Source organism: Carcharodon carcharias, chromosome 1 (assembly GCF_017639515.1).
Source record: "Carcharodon carcharias isolate sCarCar2 chromosome 1, sCarCar2.pri, whole genome shotgun sequence".
In the NCBI taxonomy this organism is placed as follows: Eukaryota; Metazoa; Chordata; class Chondrichthyes; order Lamniformes; family Lamnidae; genus Carcharodon; species Carcharodon carcharias.
In genome coordinates this window covers 116,381,391-116,402,861 of record NC_054467.1, presented here as the reverse complement: position 1 = coordinate 116,402,861, position 21,471 = coordinate 116,381,391, and the positions used below count along the sequence as shown (strand labels likewise).

General features: G+C 42.0%; 1 protein-coding gene across 13 annotated transcripts in view; it reads left to right on the top strand.

Moving 5' to 3' along the window:
• Nucleotides 1-5,001: 5,001 nt before the first annotated feature.
• lcorl (ligand dependent nuclear receptor corepressor-like) overlaps nucleotides 5,002-21,471 on the top strand; it is a 137,199-nt gene continuing 120,729 nt past the window's right edge. For 12 of the 13 annotated variants that reach the window (XR_005944439.1, XR_005944437.1, XR_005944436.1 and 9 more), the window contains exon 1: nucleotides 5,002-5,133. Coding sequence is in view for 9 of the 13 variants with exons in the window: in XM_041199217.1 (XP_041055151.1) it covers nucleotides 5,037-5,133 (97 nt within the window). In the remaining 4 variants the exon portion in view is untranslated. The remainder of the gene's footprint in view (nucleotides 5,134-21,471) is intronic. The other variant, XM_041199207.1, reaches the window with a different exon arrangement.

Here is a 21,471-nt window from a genome sequence, read left to right as displayed (position 1 = left end):
TTTGTGTTGCTGTTCAACTCTAAATTTATTATGTAAAATATTTCTATTTGTTTTATTATCTATATTGTCCAGTGGATTTTTTTACTGAACTATATTCCTTCTGTTCCCAGAAAATTGTGGAACAATGGTACAAATTGCCAGCTAATGCATTGAGAGCTGATTCACAGTATACTTTCAAAAGACAGCTAAAAATCTTCCTCACTGCATGTACTTCCTAACTGTAAAAGGTATGTACCAAATAACATGCAACATAGTCATGTGATCTCTTAGACTAGGTTTGATCAGCCAGGAGAGAGGCAGGATAAAGAGGTCAGAGAAAAATTTTCCAAAACCTATTTTTCCCTAATTGGCTTTGGGTTTTAATCTGGTTTGCAGCTCCTCTCAAGGGATTGCATGGACCTGTGTGGTTAGGGAATATCTTAATTATGAAGCACAAGGCATATGACTGTATGAAACAGACTACAGAGACTAGTTATAAAAACAGAAACTGTTGGAAATACTCAGTAGGTCAAGCAGCATCTGTGGAGAGAGAACCAAGAGTTAATGTTTCAGGTCAATGAGCTTTCATCAGAACTGGGAAAAGTTAGAGACTTAATAGGTTTTGAGCAAGGGTGGGTGAGCCAAAGACAAAGGAAGGTCTGTGATAGGGTGGAAGACAGGAGAAATTTGTGTCCCCCCATTTTGTTTCTTTTTATTTGCATGTTTTGTTTTGTTTTCTCTTATTTTTGCTTTTGGACACACTTGATCTAGCCAGTTTTGTTTCTTTTCTTGCCCCATCACCATTCTTTTGTGCCTGTAAGGCTAACTCTTCTGTCATTCATTTTCTGTCTTTCACTCTATCACAGGCCTTCATTTCTCGGTCATGAGGACTCGAAACGTCAACTCTTTTCTTCTCCGCCGATGCTGCCAGACCTGCTGAGTTTTTCCAGGTAATTCTGTTTTTATTTTGGATTTCCAGCATCCGCAGTTTTTTGTTTTTATCTTCATTTCTCCTTGTCCCACCCACCTCATTGCTCAAAACCTATTGCATCTTTAACTTTTCCCTGTTCTGATAAAAGGTCATTGACCTGAAACATTACCGCTGTTTCTCTCTCCACAAATGCTGCCTGACCTGCTGAATATTTCCAGCATTTTGTTTTTATTTCAGATTTCCAGCATCCACAGCATTCTGCTTTTCGATTACAGAGACTAATCAGTCTTTTCTTGTCCAATAGTTTTGTCTGCTTGTTTTTCCACTCTCCCACACAATAGGGGACCATCTCATTCAAGTCACTAGCATGGCTAACATACTTACATGTATTTCTTTAAGATTGAGCTGATAACCTAAGTTTTAATTTTCCCATCAGAACCACTATTGTAACTCTTTCGAGTACAAACCCATTTCCATCTGTTTCAGATGAAGTTACATTGTTTCAGAGTTTGCCATTGTGAGATTTGAACTCTTGATCTTGGGGTTACAAACCCAGTACCATAACCACTTAGCTATTTAGGCCAACCACTATTGTAAGAGGTACAACGTTGGCTTGTGAGTAACAATCAATCAGGTAATTTATATAATCACCAATCTGCCGTGCTCAAGTTCTATGAACAGCTTATACCTGAGAACAACAATCTCAGAAAAAGGCTTTACAGCTACTGTATTTGTGGAATCCCAAGGTATGTTGCAAATGTGAATTAAAATATAAATGTATTCACTGGAAACAGTATGAAATGTTAAAATTTCAGCTCTTCTTATGACTATCAAATCCTCAACATTTTCAAAAGGTAGAAATAATTTAAAAATTCATTTCAGGTAACATTGATTTCTGCAACATTGTGACTTGAATGTCAACACAGATTTGTATATATTATTGCTCTCTATAGAAAAAATTCATAGGAAAATACAACAATACAATATGCACTATTCTGATCCTGAAAAGAGGTTTTCAAAGGCAAAGGAATGTAACATATTTCTGGAAAATTATACTATAATAACTGGTAACCTTGTTCAACATAAACTAAAGGTATTCTCTGACTGTTCTTTAATAATTTAGAAGCATGAAAGTCTTGAGGACAAAAGAACATTTGTTAAACATACTAATGTGAAGGCAAATATGGCATACAGTATATGGCAATCATATCCATGAACACAGTAAGGGCTGCTCACAAATATTTCATTGCTCTAAACAAACAATTTTATTTTTTGAAGTAAAGTTATCAACAATACTCACTGGAAATTAGGCCCATCACATCACTCATAATTACAATGCACTATTTAATATGGAGGTGAAGAATCAGGAGTAAGAGGGACTAGAAGCTTTCAAACTGCCAACATTTTTCAATATTTATAAACATAATTGATTTTCCCTGACACTGCTAATGGAAAAACATTTATATCACTTTGCCTGTAACTGTCTCCCTCACCTTTTTCATTTTGTTTATCTCCTTTCTTTTTCTATCTTTCTCAGTCTCTGTACCACTTGACATATTTTGATTGTCCTTTCTGGTAGAGCTATATTAAGTGCTAGGACCTAAAATTTTAAATACTGTGAGCTCCTGGATTGGTTTCCTTAATACAAATCTCTTCTTCACTAATACTGATTGCAGCTGAGAAATAGAACAGTAACCTATTGACCCAAGATCACAAATATGACTGAGTACATTGTTAAGTGTGCACTGTTAACGTCAATTCAACACCTGTGGGGAAAAAAGCTCCAGCCTGAAAACTGCAGTTAATATTGGTTTTATTATACCCTTGGACAAAATCGATTTAAGAAATGGAATCAGTCACTTGCTTTTTCTAGGATATAACATTATATTTTGTGGTATCAGTGAGTAATAGTTAAAATTACTTTCTTACATGTGATTGTTTTCGATCAAATCATAATTAGTGTTTCACTCCAAAGGTCTGATAAAAATAAATGGAACAGAGAACTCAAAAAATAACGATGAGTCACGAAGCCAGAATTTCAAGTTTGTAATATTTGAATATTATTCTCCTTTCTCTTTCAACTGCTGCTTTTTTGGCAAAAAGAGGTCATTGTATCTTTAGATCTGTAAATGTGACCAATTCTGCATTGAGGTAAGCGTCTTACTGTATTTTCTGATGATGGCAATGTTCATCATGAGGAGTCCTCCACTTGACCAAATTTAATGATCTGAGTTTCCTACTTGAGACATCAAAAGTTATTTTAAAAATCCCAACTTCGAACATACACAAAGGAAAATCAAAATTAAGGTTTTGCTGTGTATTGTTTTCTAACAAATCTCTACTTGCTGGGATGTAAAAGCTCAGAAGAGGAACTGAAATGTTTGTGGTAAAGATGTTGTACTGGAGTACAAACATAAATGTAAAAATGGAATGTATATGTGTGTATTTATATATATATTTTAAAAAACACTCTCTAGGACATCATTTTTTTCAGGTGTGGTCAACTGTGTTGGGGGCGCAGGGGAAAGGAATAAGTCACCATGAAACACTAGCAAATTAACAGGAACCAGTCATAAGTGGAGAAAATGAAGAGATTCAGGGGATGTGTCTTATAAACTCATTGCACATTCCAGTTTCTAAACAGGATGAATCTTTCGCAGTTCTATCAAAGTTTCATTTTTAATTACAACTCCCAGTCACATCAATGAGGCATAAAACGAGATTAAGAAAAATTCAGCCAACAAAGAACTGAAAGTTCCGCTGTGATATAGATAGGTGTCTTACCATGCATGCCCAGTCCCTCTGTGAAACTGCAACCTAAAAAGGAAAAACTGAAAATGATAAAAATATGAAATAAAAGCAGAATGTGTTGAAAATACATAGTAGATCTGCCCGGATCTGTCGAGAAAAGACAATTAATGAGGTTTTGGGTGCGTACTATTCAGCAAACAGATTCACGTGCAGCCAAGCCATCCCTTATCCCTAATGTAAATAATCAACGCTGGAGGCAGACAGATGTGAGGGGAAAAGTCACAGTGAAGGAAACAGAGCAGTTGCCTGCATTCGATGAATCTGCTTTCAATTATTGGGATTAGATATTCGAATTAGTGTTTTTGTTACAAGTGTGGTCATTGACAACTGCAATGTTTTCACAGCTGCTACGTCATTGTGATATTTGTGGTCGCTTTGCTTTTTTTCCTCCGGATTTCCTGTTTTTAATTATGTCATGCTGTTTTGTTGACTTATTAATGTTTAATCAAACCGAAGAAATATAGCGTTTTTCACTGCTTCCAGTAAAACACGATATTAGATTTGCAATCATGAGACTGATTACAACTTTATTAGCCTGGAGTAATCCAGTGCCTCACGTTCACGGAAATAAAATTATTTCATGCTGCTCAGATTATGATCTCGTAGAATTTATTTTCAACCTATAATCATGATACACTACCTGCCAACAAAACTAAAATAAAATTATATCACACTGCTGCAATGATACTGTCTTAGCAGCAATAATTTATTTTTGTTATAAGATGCTCCTTGCAATGTTTACAAGGAAAGCTCCAGTGTTTTTGACTCTGAAAAAAAACTGGGCCAGTCTCTTTACTGCATCTTTCTACCTACATTCACAAGTGCAGATTGAGTCACAACATCCATTTGGTCAAGTTGTTACGCACTCTTGACTTCTAAGCGAAGGGAATTAAAATTACACGAAGCATCTCTTTGGAAAGGACGGGCTTACTTGTTCGTCTGAAAGCTAAACGACCGAACCTCGTATAAAGAGGAAAAAATAGTTTACGATGAACACTCATTCTTGCCAGAAAGAAGAGTACCACAGTGCAGCGTTTAAATGCGAGTGCATTTTCTTTTAAATGACTTCAATTCTAAGGACAATACTTCAGTGTACTAGCTCTTTTGTCCATCCCCAACAGCTTGTGGGGAGAGTGGAGGCTGCAGCATTGAGTGTCCAGTCTGCAGCCAGTTGTGACTGGGAGTGGACGCTGCAGCACCGAGTGTCCAGCCTCCAGCCGCTGAGCTGATGACAGCCGTCAATCAAGGAGACGCACAACGCCGTATGTAAATAGGGCGCAGTGACGTCAGACGCACACACCAGGGCTAGGACAGAATGGCGAGTCAGTGCGGTAGCCCCAGATGTACAGCAGAAAGAAGAGGTTTTCGGCGGGAACTCGATTCGTGGCGGTACAAACTCATACACTGTGTAGGTAAGGATGGCGTCACCGCTTTCAGTAGCTGCCGATGTGTTCGTATTGTTGTTTGGTGATACTTGGGTGAGTCGGTGATTGGATAAAAAACCTATTCCTTGCGAATTGGCCTGAAGTTGCTCCTCCGGAGGTACCTGGCTCCATTTTCTTTTGTCTTTGACTCCGAGAGCCCTCTCGCCATTCCGGCAGATGTCCCGCAAACTCCTGGGGGGAAGGTGCGGATTTCGTTCGGCCTGTGAGTAGATCTAAGAAGGAGAAAGGCTGATCGGACTGGCGATTTGATTTTATTATTTATTGTTGTTGTTGTACTCTTTGGGCGCGAGTGAGCGGCTTTTGCCGAGAGGGAGTTGGTTAAAAAGTGACGGTTGGTGGCGTGGCGGTTCCATGAGGAAGTTTGGATTGTGAGTTGGCTGCCATGGTAATCTTTGTGAAGGAACAGTAGGATTCCCCCCCCTTCTCTGTCTCTCCCCTCTCATTCCCTCCGCACTTTGTGGGAGTGGCGGCGACGCTGGAGCCTAACGGCCGCGGAGGAACAAAAAACGGCTCACGTGACTCCCCCGAAAGTGACCCGGCTCCGACTTCCGCTTCACCACCCGCTGCCCCGGGGGCTCACTCCAACTCCGCCAGCCAGTTCCCATTGGCGGAGCAGCTCGCTCTTGCTCGCAACCCACATCTCCCGCCAGCCTTTTAGAAGACTGATTGAACTTTTTGTTTTTGCAAACTTTTTTTTCCCTCTTTCAAGTCTTACGTGAATTTCGGACACCGTAACTATTCTATGATTCCTCCTCCGTGCAAACTGCTGATTTTCGGTCAGATGTGGCACTTCCCCGCTGGATCCTGTATTCGGCGGATCATGTCCACGATCTACCGCAGCCCAAAGCTTCTGGAGATCTATAGCTGCCGTTGGATCTGCACGGCCATTTCGCTTTGCACTTTTGGCACTCGATTTTTCTTGAATCGCCACAGTAGCAATCAATTTCTTGGAGAAGCTTCAGATTCTGGGATTTTACTCGACTGGCAGCTTTCCTTAACTTGACACAACTTGATGTATAATCTTTTTGTTGCCTTTTAAAAATTTCTGTTGAAAAATCATTTTTTTGTGCAAGTGAAGAATGGCGGATGATTCTGTGTGTATCTGAGATACGTTTGCTTCTCTTGAGATTTTGGATGGAATCAGCTGTGTTTAATGCATGGCAATCCATCACCATGTTTGAGTCTCCCATTCAAACGAATGCAAAATCTACACGTACCTAATGGTTTCTGCCTAATAAGGAGCTCTCTGCAGAGTAACATGCCTCTTATCCGAGCAATCCTGAAAGCTAAGTAATGTGAAGGGGTAGTGCTGGAGTTTAACCAGCTAAGATTGTACAGACCACCAGAGTGTGCCTGTTCGGCAGCTGGAACCACATCACCTGTCCACTGAGCTTTGGCCAGTGAGTTACTTTGAACTGGCTGGGAAGAATCTAAGCACTGCACTGAATCTCATCAATGGATAGGGCTGGCTCTTGGGTCATCAGCAGCACTCTGCATAACTGCAGTCTTGTTCTAGTTCAGGAATCAGATTATCAATTCTGTCACAGGGTGGGGATGTTGTGGGAAGACCACCTTGTCAATGAAGGGACATGGTTTGTTTCTCATTATTTCAGTTCAACTTCACTTGTCCTTCTGAATTACTCTCTCTGGATAAGAAGTTGGTTAACAGGGTTAGGAACTCAAGAATGGTACAACTGAGTGTTGCACTTTTGCATGAGACTCCTTGATGTCATTCTAACCTCAGCATTGGAACGTTTTATCCAGCTTTCACATGATTGACTTTTAATTCTCTTACGATGGGCTATAAATACTGCCTTTCAAATGTTGGCCACATCCCACAAACACATATATAAAAAGTAACATCTTGCAGCAACAGTTAAACCAATATACCACATCCACTTTTGTTTTCTTGTTCATTCTGGTTTCCAACTTTTTCATCCCAGCCTGAGCATTTAAGCTGTGCTTAACACAGCATCACCAATTAAACTGCAGCAGTCAAATAAGTTTATCGCAATTTGCGTTCACTGATCACTCTCCTGGGGCAAATCTCTGAAACATCCATCCCATCTTGGGCACATTCCCTTGCTTGGCCTTGAACTGTCCCCTTTGACTGCCTGCTCTTCTGACTCTTCACCCACTCTCAATGGAATGGTAACTTTCCATCCTATCCATTTCACCTGTAACTATTCTCCTTTCTGAAGCAGGATTCTCATCATCTGTGGTTCCTATCCCTACAGAGTTGAACAACATTTTAAGTCTGACAAATGTACCTTTTCTGAGGCTGTCCCACCTGGCTTTACATCTGACACGCCACTTCCAAATCCCAGTTTGGCTTATTCCCTTACTTATATGACTCCTAGCTCCTTTCCTTCAGGATCCTTCCTCACCTAATGCTGCCCCTCACTCCTAAGTCCCTTTCTCATGAAGATCTCTTCAGTTGGTTGCACACCACCTCTGCTGATCCATTCCCAGCTTTAATCCTTCACCTAGACATTGTATGATGAAGTGGGGGATTCTCAGAGGCACTTTCTCAGGTAAGTATTTGCTTGCCTATTTCAAACTCCTTAACACTCACTTTCTGATGATAGGAATGTTAGCCCATTTCAGTGCCTTTGCAAGCACCACCTCAAATCTGGCTGTGTATTCAAGATGGTGTTTGATGCCTCCTTTGATCTGCTCCACAGTTGTCTTGCTTACCTTGTCCAGGATCTGAACGATCTTCCACTTCGCGGGTGCAATGCCAAACTTTAAATGCGTGTGACATAAGTGGGTTTGGTTGTCTACTGATGTATAATGATGACATTTTCCATAGCAAAACCTGCTTGGATCTTTCAAGTGAACAGAAATTTCCCCCAGATTGTCTTTGCCACTATTTTCTCTGAGCCCCTTCTATCATACCTTGATTATGTTGAAGAGCAATTGGGAGGATCCGATGATCCCTATATATGTAAAATTGTTTACCTACACTGTTTACTCTTCCTCTGATCTTTTTTCTGCCATAATCCTTAATCCCTACTCCCTTTACTCATGTTCCCTACTCCTGGTTTCACTGATTCCATACTCTGTCTCCCCATTGTTATGCATACACAGTAATCAGTTTCTGCCCATTTAACTTCCCCACAGACTCCTGCCCCTTTCCTCAAATATAAAAAAATACACTATTTGCTCTTTTCTTTCGGTCTTCTTTCCAAGATCTTTTATGGTATTGTCTCACTGCTATGCTTTCAGTATTCTCCAGTCTGCTTTAGTGCGTCAGCACTGAAACCATCCACTAAGAGCATTCAGCATGATTTTGACCATAGCTGTTGTCTTTCCTAAGTTTCCTTGACTTTACTGCTCCTTCCTACACCATGAACATCCTAACCTCCTTCAATGTCCCGAGCAACTTGATGCATTTCTTTCTTAGTTGGACTCAATTGCAATTCAACAGATAATGTTGCCTCCACTTGCTTCCATTCCAGTGCCTGTCAGTGCAGATGCAGTGCAAGATTGTGCCCTAAGTTATATTTTTGCGATATCAGGAACCACAGTATCAGATTACATGTATTTTACAATGTCTAGCTTTACTCCCTGTTTATCAATTCAGTACCGTTATGATGTTTTTCCACACCTAGAGTACTGTGTACAGTTTTGATCTCTTTTATTTAAGGAGGGATATAATTGCATTGGAAGCAGCTCAGAGAAGGTTCACTCGGCTTAGTTCCGGGATGAAGGATTTGTCCTAGGATTCCTGGAATGAGGAAAGGTTGAGCTTGTAATCATTGGAGTTTAGAAGAATGCAGTGTTCAAATAATTGTTTGGTAATACAGAATTTGAGTATTGCTGAAAAAAAGATGTTGTCAAAGCTTTTTGCCTTGCACTCATCAGGACAAGTTCAGAAGAATACCAAATGTAAAAGGAACCACAATTTATACTGCATGAGAAGTGAGTACTGGTTGACAAGTGGACTCTGGTAGGGGTGATGCCATGGAGAATACATCGGGGAACAGTTAACTACCAAGCTTTTATTTTAAATTCAAACCAGGCAGGTTGACTCTGGTAAAGGCATTGCCATGGGGGATGGCTTCTGTTTAGTTAAAAAAGGTGCAATGCTTGGACATGCTCCTTCTGTCTGCAAAGAACACGGTCCTGTGTGAGAATATATGTGCCTTCTAGCAGGCGTAAAGGAGCCACACGGCAAGCCCGACTGATAATCTTAAATTGGTTGTCCGTATAATTCTTAGTGCAGTCAGGATTGTTTAGCAAGTGCTTTCCAATTGCAGACTCGGGTCTAATGTTGGACATAACGTTTTGAGCTTTGAAAGCACGGACTGTTTGGGTATGTCAGCCAAAGGGATGTGCCATTTAATATGATCCATCATACCAGCACTGAAATTCTTCTACCACATCACTCATTTGTGTGATAGGTAGAACGTCATTTTAGCTTGATGGCAGCACCCTGTTAGCGGAAAATACCCCTCTTGTTGCTGCTATTGCATAATAACAGCATGAAATGGCTAACCTCATCTGCTCAAATTTTTGAGACACCTTGTCCAATCTTAGGTAGACTGGGCACTTTTCAGGATTGAAAGTGGCAGCTTTCAGCCAATTCATGAGTTTTTGTGATCTGCAGTAAGCAATGATCTGATCAGGGTAGCCATTATTCTGCAGGATGCCTTTAATTGCCCTATTTCAGCATCAAGTTTGCACAGTAAGCAAATGATTTGGGCCCTATTTACAAGATTAGTGCGTGGAACTGTAGGAATCCCAACGTGCATATTGACCAGTGAAGGTAGTTTGTGGTAGGCAGTAGTAGAGAACCTACTGGCAGATTTCTCAACTAGCACATTGAGGAAAGGGAGCTCATTTTGACTGCTTCATTTCCAAGCTGAATTTGATGAAGCTCAATAAGATGTGTAAGGAAATTCTTACATGCAGCTGTGGATTTAAATATAGCAAACATATCATCTATGTATCGGAAACATGCAAGGGGTGGGAGGTTAGGTGTCATTCCATCGAAGACTCTTAAAACCGACAAAGATGCTAGTGGGAGGTGGGCCTAGAAGAGAATCTCATGGGAACACCATCTATTTGGGAATACATGTTGGTAAAGCTGAACTCAGTTGCATGAGTTGCTGAGTTTATACATGTCTAAATCTGTATTATTTGAAATGGCGTGTCTAGATCATGATATAGTGACACTGCAAATACCTATGGCCTCTTCGGTACGTTGATGAATAGGCTAGCAATGTCGTACAAGCACATGGGCATAATATTGCTATCGATATGCAAGCCCTGTATGGTCTTTGCAAAGGTGAAGGAACCTTTCACTGTGTATATGGAAAACTTGCTCGGAGCTGACTGTAGCGACTCACCCAATGATTTGGCCAATTCATGATGTGCAAAACCATTCATAGATCAGATAAGATGTAAAGGGCCATCACTTTTGTGTGTCTTGGCAGCCCATAGTTTCAACAGCATGTCTCTTTTTTCAGCAATACCCAATAAGTGTTCTTATTGAAACAAGTAAGATTCTGAGGGGGCTTAATAGGGTAGATGCTGAGAGGATGTTTCCTCTTGTGGGGGAGTCTAGAACTGAGTTGCGTAGTTCCAAAATAAGGGGTCTCCAATTTAAGATTGAGATGAGGAGGAATTTCTCTTCTGAGGGTTGTTCATCTTTGAAATCCTCTACCCCAGGAAGCACAGGAGGCTGGACCATTGAATATATTCAAGGCTGGGTATTTTGATCGACAAGGGAGTTGAGTCAAGGCAGGAAAGAAAGTAAAGTCTCCAATCAGATCAGCCATAATCTTAGTGAATGGTCGGCAGCTTAGGCTCGAGGGGCCAAATGACCTACTGCTGCTCCTATTTCTTAGGTTATGTTTTAGTTGCTATGCCGCTTCCTTCTTGTAAATCTGTCTCTAGTCTCTACAGCTCTCGGCACTGATATCTCCCTACCCAATGGAAATCCTCATTGTCATTGTCATCAAGTGTGTTTTGCCTGATGGCAGGTCCTTGGCACATTTTCTGCTGATGTCTCAACCTGAGCTGTTTTCTTGGTATTTTTTTTTGTCAGTGATGCTTTGCAAGTGCCTCTCACTCTCAGGGGCAGGACGAGGAGGCAGGTCCCAAGTCTACCTCAGCCACAATGGGAATCAAGTCTGCACTGTTGGTGTTATTCTGATGTACACACTAGCCAACTGACCCCTTCCCTGGTACTATCTCAGACCAATTCAGACTGTTTGCAACTTTGCCATATTTGACCTCGAACTTAGCTTCTGACCACCCATCCATACCATTACCAAGACAGCCAATTTCAACTCTAATTTCTGCCTGATCCACCCTTGTCTCAGTTTATCTGCTGCCGAATCTTTTGGGTGACACCTTTGTTATCTCTATACTTGACTTTTCTAACACTGGGGCTGTCTACCACATTCTGCCTCCCTTAAATGTAGGCATCCAAAGCTCTGTTGCCTGTGTCCTAACTTGCACAAAGTCCCATTCTGCCATTATCTCTGTTCTTCCTGACCTACATTAACTCCTATTCAAGCAGCACCTTGATTTTAAAAATTCTCACCCTTGTTTAAAATTTCTTGATGACCTTCCCCTCTTGTATCTGTGTAATCTCTTCCAGCCCCAGAGCCCTCCAAGATATCTGCACTTCTTTAATTTTGACCTCTTGAACATTTTTTTTTTCGCTCCACCATTGGCAGCCTTGCCTTCAGCTGCCCTAAGTTGTGGCATCTTCTCCCTAAAACTCCCCACCTCTCTACCTTCCTTTCCTTCTTTAAGATGCTCCTTAAAAGCAATGCCTATGATCTGGCTTTTGGCTGTATCTTCTAATATTTCCTTATGTGATATGTTGTCAAATTCTGTTTTATAACTCACCTGTAAAGCACCACTTAAAAGTTTTATTGCTTTAATATGCTACATAAGTACAAGTTGCTGTTTTCATAACTTATTTCTCTACTTTTGTTCTTTCATTGTGCCTTTGATCTTGCCCAAGAACTTTCCCATTCTTTGTTCTGCTTGATAGCTACCATCTTGGATTGTTAGGTCACATAAACAGCAATAAGATCAGTTAACAGTTGTTTTGAAATGAAAGTTGGAGCCTCTGACAGTGCAGCACCCCCTTCATGGCTCACTTAAATGGGCCTTGAATACAATTTGACTAAGGTGAAAATGCTGTCATTGCGTCAAACTGAAGGTTTAGTTTGATCCTAATCTCTCAATTTTATCATATAATCTAGGCTGTTACTTCAATGGAATGCTGAGCAAATGCTTATAGAGATATTGTTATCCTATGAACCAATAACCACAAGGTACTTCATTTTCATGCATGTTTGTTGGTGTGTGAAAAACTAAACGATGGCAACATTCAGACAATAGTAGGGAGCCCTTTATGTATTCTAGCCTGAACTCCCCTCTCAAATCCACATTCAGTTTTTGAATGGTCATTCATCCAGTTTGTAGAACTTGCAGTGTGTTTGAATGGCTGTTTTCCCACATAACATTGACTGCACTTCAGAAGCAATCTGTTAGTTGTCAGATATTTTGGACATCCTTACAATGTGATGATAAAAAAATAAAAGATGAATTTTTATGGTGAACCATCTTGAAATGTAAAGAGACTGAGAAGCTGAAGTTGTTCCTCTTGAATTAGAGAAGGTTAGAAGGACGTTTGTTGGACATGTTTAAAACCATGCAAGGGTTTTGACAGTTAATAAGGAGAAACGTTTTTCAGTAGGAGAAGAATATGTAACCAGATGGCACTGATTTAAGGTGATTGGTAAAAGAATCAGATATGTCACGAGAAGATGGAGATTTGGAGGAATCACGCATTGAATCAGACTTCTATGGCACAGAAGAAGGCCATTCGGCCCATCGTGTCTGTGCCGTTCAACAAAGATCTGACTACACTAATCCCATTTTCCAGCGCTTGGCCCATAGCCCTGGAGGCCATGGCAACATAAGTGAATATTGAGATACTTCTTAAATGTTACGAGAGTTTCTGACTCGACCAACCTTTCAGGCAGTGAGTTCCAGACTCCCACTATCCTCTGGGTGAAAAAATTTCTCCTCTACTCCCCTCTTAGCCTTCTACCTCTTACCTTAAATCTATGCCCCTGATTATTGCCCTCTCTACTAATGGAAGAAATGCCTTCTTCTCCACCCTATCTATGCCCCTCATAATCTTATTCACCCCTCGGGTCCCCTCTCAACTTTTGCTGCTCCAAGGAAAACAACCCCAACCTATCCAATCTTTCCTCATAGCTCAGACCCTCCAGGCTAGGCAGAGGCATCTACACTGACTCAAGGCCTCATGGCATTGGATCAGTGGCGGTGTTCCCATTGTTTGCTTCTCTTCTAGAGGTAGAGGCTGTGCGTTTGCAAGTTGCTGTTAAAGGAACCTTGGCAAATCGCTGTTACACACTGCAGCCACTCGTTGTGCCACTCGTGCAAGGATTGAATTTTTAAGGTGATGGATGGGGTGCCAATTAAACACACTGCTTTGACCTGGAGTCTTGAGTGTTGTTAGTCTTTCATCCATGCAGCCGAATGGGGTGTATTCCATCACGCTCCTGGGCTTGTGCCTTACAAGTGGTGGAAAGGGGTTGGGAGGTGAGTCACTCGCCACAGAATACCCAATCATATTTGCTATTGTAGTCACTATTTATGTGGCTGGCCCAGTTGTGTTTCTAGTCAGTGATGACCCCCAGGATGATGCTGATAGATTCAGTGATGGTGTTGCCATTGAATGTCATAGGGAAATGGTTGGACTCTCTTGTTTGAAGTGGTCATTGTCTGGCATTTATGTGGTGTGAAAGTTACTTGTCATTTATCAATTTAGGATTGCTTCATTGAGGAATTGCAAATGGAACTTAACACTGTTGTCAAGGCCCATAGCCTTTGTTCAGTGCTTTCAATCATTTCTTGATATCAAATGAAATTGGGCAAACTGGCTGAATACTTGTATCTATGGTGGTGGGGACTTCAGGAGGAGGCCAATATGGATCATCCACTTGGCTCCTCTGGCTGAAGATGGCTGTGAATGCTTTGTTTAATTGTCCTCCCACCATTCACACCAGCAGGTCTGTAGAACTTCTATGTGTTGGTTGTGGGATCACCCAACACTTTCTATAGCATGTTGTTTCCACTATTCAGCCTGCATGTGGATCTGTGTTGTAGTCTTACCAGGTAGGCTTGTCTTAAGCTATACCGATGCTGTTCCTGGCATGCTCTTCTACATTCCCCATTTGAAGCAGGGTTAGCTACCTGACTTGAAGATAATTACAGAGTAGGGATATGCCAGGCCATTAGATTCTGGTGGAATACAGTTCTGCTGTATATGGCCCATACCTCCTCATAGGTGCCCAGTTCCAACCTGTTAGACTATTTGTAACTGTATATTACTTAGCATGGTGTAATGCCACAGAACAAGCTGGAGGGTGTCCTCTGTGAAGGTGGGATTTTGTCTCCATAAGGACTGTGGTGTACCTGCAACAGGTACATTGGTGTGCTGAAGTTAGTGTTCTCACTGCCTGCTGTAAGCCCAACTGGCAGCAATTTCCTTCAGGGTTTGGTCAGTAGTGGTGCTACAAGGCCATTCTTTGCACATTGAATGGTGAATGAGGCATTTCATTCTATGCTCTTGCTACATTTGGTGGTGCTTCCAAGCGGTGTTTCAACATGGGATATTGATTAGCACTCTCCTTGAGTTGATCAATCAGCAGCAGGTTTATTTACCCATGTTTGATCCAATGCCATGAGGCCTTGAGTCAGTGTAGAGGCCTCCCAGTGCCACTCCTTTCCAACTGTACACATGCCGCCACCCCCCATGGCTTGGTCCTCCCATTGGACAGTGTCACTTGCAATGATATCTCCTCTTATTCTTCAGTTAGTCTGCAGAAAATTGGCAGATGGATTATAATGTGGGAAAATGTGAACTTGGCCACTATGGCAGAAAAGAAATATTATTTAAATGGAGAAAGATCTCTAAACCCTGCAGTACAGAGGGATCTGGGTATATGGTACATGAATCACACAAGATTGTATACAGGTACATTGATTAGGAAGGCAAATGATAAATTGTCATTTATGGCAAAGGGAATGGAATATAAAAGTAGGGAAGTTTTGCGACAATTGTATAGGGTGTTGGAGTATCGTGTATAGTTTTGGTCTCCTAATTTAAGAAAGGACGTAATTGCATTAGAAGCAGTTCAGAGAGGGTTCACTTGACTGATTCCTGGAATGTAGGGGTTATCTTATGAGGGAAGGTTGTTTGGGTTGGGCCTGTATCCATTGGAGTTTAAAAGAATGAGAGGTGATCTTATTGAAACATATAAGACCCTGGGGGGACTTGACAGAGTTGATGCTGAGAGGATGTTTTCCCTTGTGGGAGAGATGAGAACTAGGGGATACAGTTTAAAAATAGGGGGTTTCTCATTTAAGACGGAGGTGAGAATTTTTTTCTGAGTGTCATTGGCCTGTGGAATTCTCTTCCCCAGAGAGCAGTGGAGGCTGGGTCATTGGATATTTTTAAGGCTGAGTTTGACACAAGGGTGTCAAAAGGTACAGGGAGGGAGTTGACGAGAAAGTAGAGATGGTGCTATATTCGGATCAGCCGTGGTCTTATCAAATGACAGAGCAGGCTCGAGACGCTGAATAGCTTCGAATTTGTATATTTGCATGTACCTCTAGTATCCCACAAGGGTCTATCCCTGGTCCCATCCTACCTCTCACCTACATGCTGCCCCTCAGCAACATTATCTGAAAGCATACTGTTCATTTTCGCATGTATGCTGACGCCCAGCTCTACCTCAACATCCCTCGACTCCTCCACTGTTACTAAATCATCAGACTGCTTATCTGACTTACTTCATGAGCGGAAATTTCATCCAAACAAATATTAGAAAGGCTGAAGCGATTGTCTTTGGTCCCCTATCCAAATTCTGTTCTCTAGCTGCCAATTCCATCCTTCTCTCTGGCAACTATCTGAGACTAAAGCACAATGTTCACAGCCTAGGGTCCTGAATTTTAACAAAGGAAACTACGATGGTATGAGGTGCGAGTTGGCTATGATGGATTGGGAAACATAACTTAAAGGGATGATGGTGGATAGGCAATGGCAAGTGTTAAAAGAGCGCATGGGTGAACTGCGACAATTGTTTATTTCTGTCTGACGCAAAAGTAAAATAGGAAAGGTGGCCAAACCATAGCTTCCCAGGGAAATTAGAGATAGTATTAGATCCAAGGAAGAGGCAAACAAATTGGCCAGAAAAAACAACAGACCTGAGGATTGGGAGCACTTTGGAATTCAGCAAAGGAGGACCAAGGGATTGATTAAGAAGGGGAAAATAGAGTACGAGAGTAAGCTTGCAGGGAACATAAAAGCTGAGTGTAAAAGCTTCTATAGGTATGTGAAGAGAAAAAGATTGGTGAAGACAAATGTAGGTCCTTCACAGCCAGAAACAGGGGAATTTATAATGAAGAACAAAGAAATGGCTGACCAACTGAATACATACTTTGGTTCTGTCTTCGCAAAGGAGGACACAAATAACATACCATAAGTGTTGGGGAACATAGGGTTTAGTGAGAGGGAGGAACTGAAAGAAATCAGTGTTAATAGAGAAATGGTGTTGGAGAAATTGGGATTAAAGGCCGATTAAATCCCCAGGGCCTGATAATCTACATCCCAGAGTATTTAAAGAAGTGGCCCTAGAAATGGTGGATGCATTGGTGGTCATCTTTCGAGATTCTGTAGACTCTGGAACAGTTCCTACAGATTGGAGGGTAGCTAATGTAACCCCACAATTTAAAAAGGGAGGTAGAGAGAAAACAGGGAATTATAGACCAGTCAGCCTGATGTTGGCAGTGGGGAAAATTCTAGACTCTATTTATAAAAGATTTAATAGCTGAGCACTTGGAAAACAGTGGTAGAATTGGACAGAGTCAGCATGGATTTATGAAAGGGAAATCATGCTTGACAAATCTACTGGAATTTTTCAAGAATGTAACCAGTAGCGTTGATGAGGGGGTGCCAGTGGATGCGGTTTATTTGGACATTCAGAAAGCTTTCGACAAAGTCCCACATAAGAGATTAGCGTGTAAAATTAAAGTGCCTGGGATTGGGGGTAGTGTATTGAGATGGATAGAAAACTGGTTGGCAGACAGGAAACAAAGAGTAGGAATAAATGGGTCTTTTTTTGAATAGCAAGCAGTGACTAGTGGGGTACCGCATGGATCGGTGCTGGAACCCCAGCTATTCACAATATATATTAATGATTTAGATGAGGGAAATAAATGTAATATCTCCAGATTTGCAGATGGCACGAAGCTGGGTGGGAGGATGCAGAGATGCTTCAGTGTGATTTGGACAAGCTGAGTGAGTGGGCAAATGCATGGCAGATGCAATATAATGTGGATAAATGTGAGGTTATCCACTTTGGTAGCAAAAACAGGAAGGCAGGTTATTATCTGAATGGCTATAAATTGAGAGCAGGGAATGTGCATCGAGACCTAGGTGTCCTCATACACCAGTCGTTAAAGGTAAGCATGCAGGTGCAGCAGGCAGTAAAGAAGGCAGATGGTATGTTGGTCTTCATAGTGAGAGGATTTGAGTACAGGAGCAGGGATGTCTTGCTGCAATTATACATGGCCTTGGTGAGACCACACCTGGAATATTGTGTGCAGTTTTGGTCTCCTTACCTGAGGAAGGATGTTTTGCTATAGAGTGAGTGCAGTGAAAGTTTACCAGACTGGTTCCTGGGATGGCGGGACTGGCATATGAGGAGAGATTGAGTCGATTTAAGATTATATATTCGCTGGAGTTCAGGAGAATGAGGGGGATCTCATAGAAACCTATAAAATTCTAACAGGGCTAGACAGGGTAGATGCAGGAAGGATGTTCCCAATGGTGGGGAAGCCCAGAACCAGGGGTCACAGCCTAAGGATATGGGGTAGACCATTTAGGACTGAGATGAGGAGAAATTTCTTCACCCAGAGAGTGGTGAGCCTGTGGAATTCGCTACCACAGAAAGTAGTTGAGGCCAAAATATTGTATGTCATGCCGACAGTTCTCAATGAAAAGATCAAGAGCAGGTAAGAGGCCAGAAGGAGGGATCCAGGTGGAGGGAGAACAATGGGGGCGGGTGAAAGGATCCGTGCCCAAAGAAGCGAGCATGGAGACGGAGGCGGCAAAGAGTACAGCATCGTGTCCCACCCCCATTTATACGGTATATCTTTCACCAAATTTCTACTTCTCTTTAGTTCTGAAGAAATCATCTGGACTCAACGTTAACTCTTTCTCCCCACAGATGTTGTCGTACTTGCTGAGTTTTTCTGGCAATTTTTGTTTTTGTTTCAGATTTCCAGCATCCGCAGTATTTTGCTTTTATCATTGAAGTTAGGCTAACTGGTCTGTAATTCCCTGTTTTTTCTCTCCATTTTTTAAATAGTGGGGTTACATTTGCCACCCTCCAATCTGTAAGAACTGCTCCAGAGAGCATCCAATATTTCCAGGGCCACTTCCTTTAGTACTCTGGGATGTTGATTATCGGGCCATGGGGATTTTTCAGCCTTTAACCCCATTAAATTCTCTAGCACTTTTTTTTAACTAATACTGATTTTCTTCAAATCCTCCCTCTCACTGGACCCTTGGTTTCCGAACATTTCCAGGAGATTATTTGTGTCCTCTTTTGTGAAGACAGAGTGTCACAAAATGTATGTTCAATTCTTCTGCAATTTCTTTGTTCCCCATTATAATTTCCCCTGTTTCTGACTGTAAGGAACCTGCACTTGTCTTTGCTAATCTTCTTCTCTTCGCATATTTATATAAGCTTATACAGTCAGTTTTTATGTTCCCTGCAAGTTTACTCTCGTACTCTATTTTCCTCATCTTGGTCAATCTTTTTGTCAGTTTTTGCTGAATTCTAAACTGCTCCCAATCCTCAGGGCTTGCTGCTTTTTCTGGCAATTTTATGTTTCCTCTTTGGACTTAATGCTATCCCTAATTTCTTTTGTAATCCATGCTTGAGTCACCTTTCCTGTTTTATTTTTGCGCCAGACAGGAATGAATAATTTTTGTAATTCATGCATATGTCCCCTTATTTTTCCCATTGCCTATCCACCATCAACTCTTTTAGTCAGGTTCCTCAATTCATCATTGCCAACTTGCGCCTCATACCCTCGTAGTTCCCTTTATTTAGGTTCAGGACCCTGGTTTCAGATTCAACTTCTTCACTCTCCATCTTAATGAATATTTCTATCATTTCATGGTCGTTCTTCTCCAAGGGATCTTGCACAACACGATTGTTAATTAATCCTTTCTCATTGCACAATACTCAACCTAGGATAGCCTGCTCTCTAGTTGGTTCCTCAATGTCTTGGTCTAAAAAAAAACATCATATACACACTCCAGGGAATCCGCCTCCACAGTATTATTGCTAGTTTGGTTTGTTCAATCTAAATGTAAATTAAAGTCACCCATGATTACAGTTGTGCCCATATTGCATGCATCTCTAATTTCCTGTTTAATGCCTTCCCTTACACCTTTTGATGTTGGGGGCCTATAGACAATCCCCACCAACGGTTTCTGCCCCTTGATGTTTCTTATCCCCACCCAAACAGATTCCACATCATGATTTTCCAAGCCAATATCCTTCCTCACTATTACATTGATTTCCTCCTTTACTAACAGTGCTACCCTACCTCCTTTCCCTATTTGTCTGCCCTTCCTAAATATTGAATATCCTTGATGTTCAGTTCCCTTCCTTTGTCACCCTGCACCCAATTAATTGCAACTATATCATAAACGTTTATATCAATTTGCACTGTTAATTCATCTACCTTATTGCGAATGCTCTGTGCATTAAGATACAATGCCTTTAGACTTGCTTTTTTTAACCTTGTTAGTCATCTTAGCTCTATTTTGCACTATGATCCCATTTGTTTCTCGCCCTTGTTTTTTCTGCCTTCCACTTTTGCTTCTTTCTTTTCTGTCTTTAATTTCTATCCTTATTTCCCCATCCTCTATCTACCTGCTCATGATCCCATACCCCTGCCATTCTAGTTTAAAACCTCCCTGGCAAACAACCCCCCCCCGCAAGAACATTGGCCCCGGTCCTGCCCAGATGCAACCCGTCCCATTTGGGACCGGTTTTGGGGGAGGTGGGGCCAGTACAAAATCCCAGGAACCTGAACCCCTCCTCTCTACACCATTTCTTCAGCCATGTATTCATCTGATATATCCTGTTATTTCTACTCCCGCTAGCAAGTGGCACTGGTAGTAATCCTGAGATTGCTACCTTTGAGGTCCTACTTTTTAATTTACATCCTAACTCCCTATATTCAGCTTGTTGAACTTCATCCCCTTTTTTACCTATGTCGTTGGTACCAATATGTACCACAACCACTGGCTGTTTGCTCTCCCACTTCTGAATGCCCTGCAGCAGCCTCTTGGGGACATCCTTGACCCTGGCACCAGGGAGGCAGCATACCATTCTGGAATCTCTTTTGCGGCTGCAGAAGCGCCTGTCTGTTCCCCTTACTACTGAATCCTCTATCGCTATAGCTCTGCCACTCTTCTTCCTCCCCTCTTGTACCCGTGGTGCCATGGACTTGGCTTCTGTTGCTTTCCCCTGAGAAGTCGTCTCCCCCAACAGTATCCAAAACGGTATATCTGTTAGAGAGGGGGGTAGCCACAGGGGACTCCTGTACCACCTGCCTTCCTCTACTCTGCCTGGTGGGCCCCCATCCCCTTTCTGCCTGTTCAGTCTTTACCTGCGGTGTGACCACCTCACTGAATGTGCTGTCCATGACAATCTCAGCATTGCGGGTGCTCCACAGTGAATCCACCTGCAGCTCCAGCTCCGAAATGCGGTTAGCCGGTAGCTGCAGCTGCACACACTTCCTGCACAAATGGTCGCCAGGGACACTGGAAGTGTCCATGACTTCCCACATAGCGCAGGAGGAGTTTTAAAAATCTCATTCTTGTTTTCAAACCTGTCCAAGTCCTTATTCCTCTCTCTTTTTGTTATCGAAGATTAGACCATAACCCTCCAAGATACCTGCAGTCCTCTATTTATCACTGATTGATTCCTGATTTTAATTGCTCCACTATTGGCTACTCCCGCAGGAGTTGGCGCGTCGCGCGTCTGTGAGTGTCCAGGTCGCAGCCGATGCCATCCAAGACCTGAGAACGGTCGTGCTCGGACCCGATGTTATTTTGGGTCTTGAGGTGGCCCAGGTGCGCGGTGGTCTTCCGTCTGAGCGTTCCCCTGTTCGGACAGAATTCCACATTGGCCCCAAGCCCAGAACCCTCCCTCG